Here is a 12237-nt window from a genome sequence, read left to right as displayed (position 1 = left end):
TCCTTTTCAAAAGCAGGTCATAATCGAAAATAAGATGGACTGAATTTCATGTTCTTCCTTTTTGCATGATGATACCCCGCTGCCCACGAAGACCTCTGCTTCTGGATTTATTCATAATTCTAGCATGACAAATCCAAGCTTTTTTTCTCCACCACTAAAAAAGATGACTGACTTAAAGCCACACTCAAATGACTTTGATGATCAAAAATGAATATATGAACCTGGCCAAGAGCAAGTTTACAGGTTTGGACAAAAGCATTCTGATGTTGTGATGTAAAAAAGAACAGTCCAAAAGACAGCTGTAAAAATATATATTTTTAAGCTATGACTTTAAATCTTAGGAGAATGCAATGACCACAGCACAGTGTCCTATCATTATTTTGTTGCTGTTTTTTTTGTGTGTGTGTGTGTGTGTGTGTGTGTTTGTTTATATATATATATATATATATATATATATATATACAAATGTGAATTTTTTTATCTTACAATGCAGACCTTTTTTTCCTTGCAAGAATTCTGAGATAGAAATGCAGAATTGTGAGATATATTCTGAAAAAAAAATAATAATAATAATAGTTCTGAAAAGAAAAGTCTGCAACTGCAACAAAAAAAAATTATGAATTGTAAAATGAAAAGTTGCAATTATCTCAATAATAATAATAATAATAAAAAGTGAATTGAGTAGAAAAAAGTCTGAATTGGAAGATATAAATTAAGAATTGTGAGAAAGTCATAATTCTGAATTTATATAACTTTATATCTTGCAATTCTAAAAAAAATTCAGACTTTTTCATCAGAATTGCAGGGGGAGGGGGGTTGAATTGTGAGATGAAGAGTCACAATTAGCTTTTTTATGATTCCTTGGCAGAAATGGGCTTCTATACATATCAGAGTAAAACAGAATATTCAAACAAGAAAAAAAAATTAATCTAAGTAGTATACAATATTTTTCAGAGGCAAGGTTGATGTCTGAAATCTTTATGTTCACAATGAAACCAGGAACATCAAGAACATCTCACTTTTGATTTCATGTTGACTTGACTACTCAGCCAGTTATATCCATTGACATGGTTGTTAGGGTAAGACAGCAGCACAGAAGAGACTTCTTTTCTTTATTTCCAATTTTCTATTATCATGCTGTTGTTTTCACTAAACCTCTAAGGATAACCATTTCCCAAGTAAATGCTAATGTGCATGTTCATATGCACATATTATTTCAATAACATCATGGTCCTAAGTGCAACTAACCCTGGGAAATTGACCAAACGCTGTCTTGTGGATGCTCAGAGCTTCAATTGAAAGCAACAGCACAGGTTGCATTCAACAACACAACACTCATTTATCTATGAATATTCAAACCGTCACTTTAATATCATTGACACTTTGAACTCTGTGGCGGTCACCAATTGCAACAGGTGACCATGAGTAATTATGCAGATTTATTCAAGACATTAGCATGATTAATTAGGTGCAAACCAAGGTAGGTACACTTGAATTAGTAAGCATTATGAATAATTACCATGCATATTTTGCTCTTTATGTGGCTGGGTTTCGTGATAAACAAAGCTTTAATTATGAAAAACATCTGGGAATAATAGTGACCTTCATTAATCTCAAGCAAATTCCCTCAGCTCTACACCCTGATGCATAATTATTGCATTAATAACAGAGGCTGCACTGTATTAGTCCACTTGAGAAAATTCATACTATTGACCTTTAGTAAGAAGAAAACCTGCTGCACTGAGAAACAAATGCTTTGTTTAAATGAGAGAAATGTTGATGAATGTACAAGCTAGTGTTGTCCATATTCAGAAAGTGAGGCCAGGCCTGTAAAACTCCAAAATGACAAAAACATATCAGAAAATGATCAGAACTAATTCACTATATAACAAATACATACAATAGCTCTGTGGGATTAACAAACTGAAAAAATATTATTTATTGATAATGCAGCTTTTGAATAAAACATTGGATTTTTCAGTGAATAATGAAATGCGTTGTTATTAAAATATAAACTCTCACACAAATTTACTATATTGCTTTATAATACTTAGCATATAGCATGCCATATACTTTTTTTGTATTTAAAGGGTGCTTTTTTTGTCATTTTAACAACCCAATGCTGCGTTCCATTTGTTTCTCTGAAGCTGGAAATTCCGTCTTCCCAGTAGGAACTTTAAACTTTAGAATCCACAGAAACTTTAGAAAACACTTTAGAATCCAATATGGGTCCTCAATGCATCAACAGAAGAGAAACAGTAGTAATATATTGTTAATTAGCAATTATTTTAGTCTGACTCAATAAGCTCAGTGGAACAAACAGTACTATCCAGCCTTTGTTTGTGGGCATCATAATATGGTGCTGTCTGTGCAAAATACTGCTTTTTTATGTTTTAGTCAATTGGTATTGCAATGGACTTGTCCATCCTGTTTTTACATTCCCATCTCTAACATCCAACTTCTGAGGTAAATGCTACGCAGCCCCTATTAACTTTTATTATATGAGGACTGCACAGTTTATTCTTCAAATATTCTCCTTGAGTGAGCATTATCTTATTATGAAACAACATATTGGCGAGTGAATTCTTTTTTGGGTGAATAAATTCTTTACCAGATCATATATATGTACTATATAGACATCTGCCAGTTTTTCAGCAACTCTTCAAGTCCAAAATGTCAAGAAAGTGTGATAGATGAGAAAAGCAAACGAAAAGGGCGAAAAGTTTGTCCTCTCGCATTGACTCTGCCTCTTTGGCCTGACTTCACACAAACAGATCACCAACTATGAAAAGGAACAGAATCTAGAAGAGGGGATCAGTTTTCCCTGAGTCTAACCACTTACCCAGCAGAGCTCACACACACACACACACACAATTCATGTCAGGGTTGTCAAGGTAACCTGATCCTAAGGCCTCCTGACATGCAGCAGTCCAGTCTGTGCTCTCTCTGCCCATACACTCTGGCTGCAAAACAAAGGAATTGCTTCCACATGTTTCTAAAGGCTGCAGTCTCCGGGTACAGATCTTTAGAACGGGACCCTCCTCTGCCAGGACACTTGCTCGCTTCCTACCTCTCCTCAATACACACACAGATGCATACACATCAAAACTGCCATCTAGTGTTGTCTTGAACTAAAAAGAAAAAAAAAACTTTTTTTATTACAGTTCACCAACAGCTGATGCAGTTAATTGATTTATTTACGTATCATTAGTTCAACATACTCTGCGTTTTATATCAGATTAATAATACTGAGTAAAGTGAGTAATTCCAACCATATTTTATCAGATTTATTCTGTGCTGTTTATAAAAGAATGCTAATTGACTTAATTTCATTTTCTAGACCGAATATACTTGTGTATATTAATATGCCAAATAGTTTCATTCAAAACGGACTATGATCTTAAAACTCACTTTAATAATAAATCACAATCATGATTTCATATGTTAAGGTCCCACTTGAATACTGATCAACATAATTATGACTTGAAATGAAAATGACACAGGGTAAATGTAATATAAAAATGCATCAATAAACAAAACTGGAAAGGCAACCATAATTACCATCTATTAATTAACAACACCAACCCTTTAGTCCCATGTTTCCTAGGCCTGAACAGTTAAATACCGTAGTTATGTTTAAAAGCTTGTGTTCTCTCCACCCTAAAACACAAAGCAATAGATTCTCAAACATGGTCGAAGATGAAACTATTGTGTAATTTCAACACTAGCCATCACAATTGAAATCTAAACAGTTTCAAACAGGTTTCCTCATTCGCATCCCCATCTGCTATTGGTCAGCAAAAAACACAGCCACGACCCAAAAGCACACCATTGGTTTGTCAAATGTTAAACATAGTAAAAAAAAATATGATTTATAAAAAAGAAATGGGCTTGATCCAAATACTTCCATATACTTGTTTTGGTGGCCATATTAGCAGGTTACAATAGAAAACACATTGAAAATTACATAAAACTGAATCCTTTTTTAAAAATATAATTTTATTAAGTGACATAAACTGTTGGTGTGAACTACTTTTTAGCCACTGTTTGACAAAAGATATGAATAAAATAATTTGGCCATGCCTCCAACAATGCTAAAACAGAACTTGAGTTGAAATTATTATTTTGTGTATGTTTTAATTAACAAATACATTTTTTGAGCTATCAAGGTAAGCCCTGACTACTGAAAGTTTTTAGTTTTTTCTTTAGATGTGGAAGGTTGCCGTCCTCTACTGGTGATTTGCACAAAGTGAAATACATAACTCAAGCAACTATATGCAAAAGAAATAAGGGCTACTAACAAAAACAAAACAAGAATTTGCTAAACCCCAATGGCCTCTCTTTATGTATAAACAGGACATGCATTTATAGAATATAATTCGAATATTTGGTTCTCAAAACGTATTGCGGTGCTGGTTTTGTATTGAATGTGATTTGCCCAAGTAGTTTTTACGTATCATCAACAAACAGATATTAGGGTTAGGTTTTACACAAAGAGGAATTTTATTTAGTAATCTTTTTAACATTGCAAAGCAAGAGGAATTCAAAGATCAGAGTTTGTAATAATTTGAGAGAGGGATTACGTAATCGGCCACGTGACTACGCCCACAAAAAACATGGCGCTCTACAGTCGTTGTTTACAGTTCTGTCTACTAGTTGTGAGAACGTATTTTAATCATGATTTTAACATTCAGGGTAATTTTATTAAAATTCTTTATTCCGTCCAAAGACGGTGTCATAGACGCTCAAGACGACAAGTCAGTTATTTTTGTTTTCATGCTCTAAGGATGTGCAGGTTTCCCACGCGTCCTGGAAAACCAACAGTTTTAGAAAAGAAAACTGGTAAATTACTTCGGTGTCCTTTAAAATAATTAGCTGCTACGTTATAGTTAGACTGTACAAAGCACGATCCAGCACGAACTGTAACACGCACGTCTAAACAATCCAAGCAAACACCTGGGGGTGGGATTTTCCAAACTAATTATATTTCTTATGTCAAATCTCTCTATATTGTAATCATTATGATCACACTTTGCAATAAGCGCTTTAATGAGCTTCTGCCTGAAATTAGTTTCATGTTAGCTAACTGTATGCTAGCTAACAAACTGTAAACTACTTTGGGGCTGCTATTTAATTCCATAGGCTGTTTATTCATCGGTATTATACATATTCGTACAATTTGTGTGTATGTTAAGTAAAGGGGGATATTATTTGTTTATGTCAAAAATTTGTGTGATTTTATATATATATATATTTTTTATTTTTTATTTTTTACAAAAACTTAGTAAAGTGAAAGTCGTGACATTTGCAAAGTATGGTAACCCATACCTGGAATTGGTGCTCTTCATTTAACCCATCCAAGTACACACACACAGCAGTGAGAAGTGAACACACCGTGGACTTACAAAAAGTAGACAAATGTAACAACTGTTTATAGTTAACAGCAAAGGTAATTCCATTATCCAAAATCCTGTATGTTGATGCTGTTTTTATGTAGAGAAGGGGAAAATCCTCGTTTTTGGACTCTGGCCATGTTACTAACACTTTTTCATTTTGGCAAATACCAGCAAGGAACAATCTATCAGTACACATTTTAGGAAGGGAAAAAGGAAAGAGGGAACTGACTCAACCAGTACTACAGTTATTGTTCAGGCTATGTCAGCTAGAATGTAGCTATTAGGTATGTCTGTGAAATCTGTTGGGTGCTTTATGGTGCATGATGAACACTCGTTGACATCGACATCTTTCATCTGTGGTTTTATAATCAAAGTCATGAAGGGAGTTTGAAGTCAGCTTCAACAGTGTCCTAATAGTTTCCCATAAATCACTGAAATTTCACGCCACACAAATTTAAATCAAATAAAGTAAACACAAGAAAACAGCTTATTTACAGTTAATTTGATGTTAGAAGCCTTTACCTTCACTCCTGTCAAACACATCTGTGTTTGCTACATAATTTCCATGAGAAGCTGGTCATGCTCTCTATATTAAGAAAGTAACAGTTTTGGTTTTGCTTTGACTTTGAAATGTAAGAAGCACGCAAATAAGAATAAAATGCACTAAAGGAATCCTGTGTTCATGGCTTGATTCCCTGCTGTTCCTCCATTAGTGCTACCATGCGTCCCAATAGTCCCAGCATAGAATTTGTGGCTTCATCCATTTTATTAAGAGTTGCAGTATTAAGTTCTTTGGCGTGTGCCATAAACCGTTCATCAGCAGTTTTCAAGTATTCCAGCAGCTCCTGGTTTGAATCTCTCTTCTTTATTCTGGTTGTTCGCAGAGACTTTCTAGGTTGGGATTGAGAAGAGCTGAAGAATGTTTCAGCTTGGTCCAGCAGCTCCTCCGCTGAAGAGTCTGAATTCACAATAATAAAAGCAGCACATTACTTGAAGACCTACATTTAGCACATATTGCATTCACACAATAATCTTGTAAGGTAAGTGTGTAGAAAAGTAAACGATAAAGTAAGACGATAATGAAAACCTACCAAGATCAGCTGCAGAAGACAGCGATTCCACATTCGTCTCAAGCATGGCTGTTGCTGAATTGAATACTTCAGTAAATTGATTCCCTGGCAGGCGTTCCAGCACAGTGTCCATAACATCATAGTTAGTTGTTTTATTGCTCCATTGGCTCCCGCTTTTACTCTTCTCCTTGTTTTTGTCACTGAACCTCTTTCTAAGTTTTTTCAGTTTATTTATGATTTGGTCAGTTGAGCGATCAAACCCAGCTTTTACCATCTCTTGGTAAATATCCTCATACACTCTTTTCTTTCTTTTTGAGCTCCCCAATCTCTCCTGGATGTCTGTGGAAGACCATATAGCAAGCAGTGCACTGGTTTCCTTTGAAGACCAGTGATATGTGGTTTTGTGCTCCGCTCTTTTGCTACCTGCTACAAAAAAATAAAAAATAACAGTCAAGGTTGCCACATTTTACAACTTAGAAGAAATTTTATTATTCACAAGTAAGTCCACTTTAAAAGAACTGAAGTCAGACCTCTTTTCACTTAAATTAAAGTGAATGCAAAGTGAACTCGGATCTATTTTTGTCTTTAATTGTGACAAGTTTATTAGGCCTAACTAACTAACGTTAATAATTTGCTATAGTCTAAGTTTAGGGCCCTATGATTTCCGCGATGCAGAAAACGCGGAAGGAATCGCAGAATCCATTCATAAAAACGGAATTTACAGTTTAACGTGGAATGACACAGAATTTGTAAAATTTTTAATGAATTAATCAAAAGTAGGTCATTACACTTACATCAAATAGCAATATGTACTAATATCTGTAAATATTAAGCCGGAAAAGTCTATTTAAATACAAAAAATAAAGTTAGCTTAATTTTCAATAATTAAAAGAAAAATATAATGAATGTTTTTTGACTTCATTTGATAACCAGAAAATTTTAAATACACAACAGAATTTCTGAGAAAAAAAAACATTTCTTAAGGCTATTTTAAGAATAAATTAAGTTGTTTTTATGCATTTAAATAATTAGACATGCTAAAACACAGAATTAGGTAACAATAAATCATGAAAATATAAAACATTTCATAGGGCCCTAAACATGTAATTTTTGTTAAACTTTTAATAAATTGTTGTGAAATGTGTTATGATTTTAATTAATTAGACATTCTTCTTGGTTAATACAAATAAAATGTACCATTAAAAAGGAGTTGAGAAAAATTAAAACAGAAAAAAATGGAATCCAGAGAAATTAAAACGGAATTTGAAAAAAAAAAATCAACAGATTTCATAAATTGACGTAACCAGTCACTGTATATTATTATTATTCAACATTTGTGCATTTTTTTTTCGTATTTCCTTTACTTGAGCTTTTATTTCGGAGGCAACCTGATAAGATTAATTGTGCAAAATTTGTAGCTAGAACAGCAGCAACCAAGTAATCCCGCGCAGCATTTCATTGCATACAGACACAACAGTGCAAACTAACCTAGCTCAGCTACAGACACCGTAGAGTCCGTGTTGGTCTCGAGCGTGGCTGTCGCCGAATCCAAGGCCTCGGTCAGCTGACTGGATGGAAACGTTAGGTGTCCTAGCACAGACTCCATAACGTCGTGGTCGAATGTTTTATTAATCTGTCCACTTTTACTTGGTTTCCTTTTCAGGTCCCTGTACTCCATTTTAAGCTTTTTTAACTTGTTGATAATTTGGTCGGTCGAGCGACTGAAGCCACCGTTCAGCATTTCTTTGCTTATCTCATCGTAAACTGTTATCTTCCTTTTCGAGCTCTTCAGTTTGCCCTGGATCTCTGTGGAAGACCATATCGCCAGCAGCACACTGGTTTCCTCTGAAGACCACTGATGTGAGCTTTTATTTTCGGACATTTTTTGTAGTTTACAGTTAAATTGCACGGTCACCGCACACTGTAGCTTTAGATTTTATATCTTTGGCTACTGCTGTTGTTTTGAAAACGTTTCCTGGTGACGTCACATTCCCCGGTTCCTAGTTCTTCTTCTTTTTGTTCTTCTTCTTCTTCTTTGGATTTATTGGCGGGTCGCATACCAACTTTATGATGCATACCGCCACCACCTGTGCTGGAGTGTCAAGTGATTTCAGTCTAGAAGCATGTTAAAAGCCTTTTACTGTCTATGGTTTGAGTCTATGGTTGAGTTTGATAAGAGATGGCCGGCAGCCATATCACCCTGGAGCCCAAGACCGGTTTCCCACTGAAGTTAAGCAGGGCTGAGCCTGGTCAGTACCTGGATGGGAGACTTCCTGAGAAAACTAGGTTGCTGCTGGAAGAGGTGCTAGTGAGGCCAACAGGGGGTGCTCACCCTGTGGTCTGTGTGGGTCCTAGCGCCCCAGTGTAGTGATGGGGACACTATACTGTCAACAAGCACCGTCCTTCGGATGAGACATTAAACCGAGGTCCTGACTCTCTGTGGTCAGTAAAAATCCCTAAATTTGCCCATTGGCCTCCTAACAATCCCCATATCTGCTGATTGGCTTCATCACTCTGTCTCCTCTCCACCAGTAAGCTGGTGTGTGGTGGGCGTTCTGGCGCAATATGGCTGCCGTCGCATCATCCAGGTGTATGCTGCACACTGGTGTTGGATGAGGAGATACCCCCAGACAATGTAAGCGCTTTGAGTGCCTAGAAAAGTGCTATATAAATGTAATGAATTATTATTATTATAAAAATCGCTAAAAATGGGCTTCACTTGTCTCAATTGAGTTCCATTGGGGTCGCTGTGTCCATTTTTTTTTTACTGTCTATGGTTAGAAGATGTCTATATTCTTTTTCTAAGACAGCTATGCTTAATGAATTCTAAAACTAACCTTACAGTTTTCCCGGATCCAAGTTGTTTGTTTAATAGGCTATTGATTGTAAATACTTTGCAACCTATTCCCTGTAGCTTTCTTATTAACTAATTCCTTTCCAGATCATACTTGGGGCAGAAAAACTGCACATGTTCAACTGTTTCCTTTACTTGGCATAATTTGCATAATCCCGTACCACGTTTCCCTATAATATATATAGTGTAGAATTGAGTTTAGTATGTCCCATCCGTAGTCTTGATAAAATAGACTGATCCTCTCTACTTAAATTTTGTGTCATATTAGTTTGTCTTACGGTTTTATGTATATTATATAAATGCCTTCTCGTTTTACACTCATTCCAGTGAATTTTCCATTTCTGGTTACAAGCTTCTTTAATTATACTTTTCCCTTCCATCCCACTTAATGCAACAGGGGAAGTTCAGTTTAAGTGACTCTTTAGCCATTCTATCCGATCTTTCATTTCCTGGTATATCTGCGTGAGCTGGTACCCAAACAAATTTAATTATTATTCCAATTTGTCTTAATCTATTCAAAATATTCAATATTTCTACATAAATATCATATCTAACTGTTTGATAAGTTAGTATGCTTATAAGTGATGCCATAGAATCTGAACAAATCACAACTTTGTTTGGCATCACCTCTTCCACCCAACTAAGTGCCATCTGAATTGCCACCAGTTCAGCAGTATATACTGAGGTCCCATCAGTTAATCTCCCATATTTAATGTTAATGAAAATGATATGTTATCTAGCAACATTCCTGAAGCCCACTCCTTTGCTTTCCAAGCAAAACCATTTCCTGTTAAGTTTATAGTCTCCCAACTTCCCTCAATTGCTTTAGTACAGTGTTCATGTTTATGCCGTTGTAAACTGATCCAGTAAGCAACAGCAAATATTTGGCGTCTTAATTCTAATGGGTACTCTCCCGTTTCCTCTTGCATTGCTGAGATTGGAGTTGTTTTAATTGCTCCTGTAATACATCAACACTCGTGCCTGAATTAAGTCTAATTTTTAAGCATACTATCTGATGCAGCTCCATATATAATGCACCCATAATCCAAAATGGATTTTAAGAGAGTACAATATATGTTGATCATAGATTGTTTATCAGTTCCCCATTCCTGGCCTATACATCTCATTAAAGTTAGTACTTTGCTGAATTTCTTTTCAATATATTTGACATTAATTTCCATGTTAATTTGGAGTCAAACCATAAACCTAAATATTTGAAATTTGATACAATTTCTAGTGGCTGTTTATACAAATAAAGTTTCATTTTTTTCTGCAATCCTCTTTTTAGTAAAAAACTGACAACATGTTTTGGATAGAGAAAATCTAAATCCCCATTCCAATGACCAATTCTCTACAATCTCAATTGCTTCTTGAATTCTTTTCACTATATATTTCACGTTTCTTCCCCCTCTTCCACATTGCTCCATCATCTGCATATAAAGCTGTTTTAATTCCTTCGAATACATCATTAATCATTATGTTAAATAATAAAGGACTAATGGCACTTCCTTGTGGTGTTCCATTTTCTACCTTCACCATCTCAGAAATTGTATTTCCTATACCTTGACTTGAATTGATCGTCTGATTAAGAAACTTAAAACCCAATTATATACTTCTATTCCCATTCTTTGCAACTTTAACAGCAATCCCTCTCTCCACATCATATCATATGTGAATGTATGTGAAATACAGTAGTTTGTAGTATTTTTTACAAATTTAACTTGTATATTTTATTGTATAAAATAAACTTGTTTATTTTACAGCAATATTTTGTAATTTCACTAAAGTACAGTATTTACCTGGCAGAAAAGTTGCCAATAATGTCCTGTAAATATATTTTACAGCATTTATTTGTAATTTCATTAAATTACAGTAATTAACTGGCAACAAAAGTTGCCAATAAAATCCTGTAAATACCCATAAATACAATATGATGTTGTAATAATTTAACAATGAAACTGCTTTAAATAATAATTTTAACAGTAAACTATAAAATACTGATATAAATACATTATCATGAGCTCTATCTTAATACATTTACAAATGAATAAAAACCAAGTCAATGATGTTGCAAATAAGTATTTATTAAAACGGGCAGAAAGACATTGCAAGGCTTTTACTGGTAAAATAAAATTTTCAGTCTTTCAACAGTTAAAATCTTATCATAAAAATAACATAGCATCACAAAATAACTACAAATACCCGTTATAAAAAGCCATATCCAGAGTAGAAAATAACTTTCTATAAAAATTAAGGTCAATCAACAGAATTTGTATAATTTTGGTAAAAAAAATGTTTTAAAGAAAAGGATTAAAATAAAATGCTGGAATCAACATTAAATCACAAATTCCGTTGTTTGGGCTTATGTTCTATTAAATTAAGAATATTCCAGCAAAAGTCAATTTAATTAATACATACTGAAAGTCCATCAACTTTCTGAGATGAGCACACACATGAGGGTTGTCCCTTTTCTCTGAGACTTTTCCACTTGTTTTGCCTCTATGTGTCCGTCTTGTATCCAGTGAGTGTTGTGATTCCAAGAAAACATCTGCACATAAACACAAGCAAAAGCATCAGGATAAAGTTAAGTATTGAATGAAACTAGCTCAATAAAATAAATGTCAAAATGCCACTTATACAATACAATCAGCATTTACCAGTACTTAAAAGGTTACTCCACCCCAAAATGAAAATCTTGTCATTAATCACTTACCTCCATGTCGTTCCAAACCCGTAAAAGCTTTGTTCGTCTTCGGAACACAATTTAAGATATTTTGGATGCAACCGGGAAGATTGTGACTGTCCCACTGACTGCCAAGTAAATACCACTGTCAAGGCCCAGAGAAGTATGAAAGACATCATCAGAATAGTCCATCTGTGGTTCAACCGTAACGTTATGAAGCGACGACAATACTTT

The 12237-nt window shown here is 34.7% G+C and overlaps 1 protein-coding gene across 2 annotated transcripts; it reads right to left on the bottom strand.

Moving 5' to 3' along the window:
• Window positions 1-5744: 5744 nt before the first annotated feature.
• Window positions 5745-8494, bottom strand: LOC132152170 (uncharacterized). 2 transcript variants are annotated; one of them, XM_059560933.1, is made up of 3 exons: window positions 7955-8494; window positions 6488-6889; window positions 5745-6354 (listed from the first exon to the last, which is right to left on the bottom strand). In XM_059560933.1, exons 1-3 carry the CDS (start codon window positions 8346-8348, stop codon window positions 6077-6079), a joined length of 1074 nt encoding a protein of 357 aa, XP_059416916.1. In that variant the 5' UTR covers window positions 8349-8494; the 3' UTR covers window positions 5745-6076. The 2 variants fall into 2 exon arrangements, with proteins under 2 accessions (XP_059416916.1, XP_059416915.1); XM_059560932.1 differs by having other exon boundaries at window positions 6488-6892; window positions 7955-8493.
• Window positions 8495-12237: the final 3743 nt, after the last annotated feature.

Source organism: Carassius carassius, chromosome 10 (assembly GCF_963082965.1).
Source record: "Carassius carassius chromosome 10, fCarCar2.1, whole genome shotgun sequence".
Taxonomy (NCBI): domain Eukaryota; kingdom Metazoa; phylum Chordata; class Actinopteri; order Cypriniformes; family Cyprinidae; genus Carassius; species Carassius carassius.
This window is presented reverse-complemented; position numbering and strand designations above follow the sequence as displayed.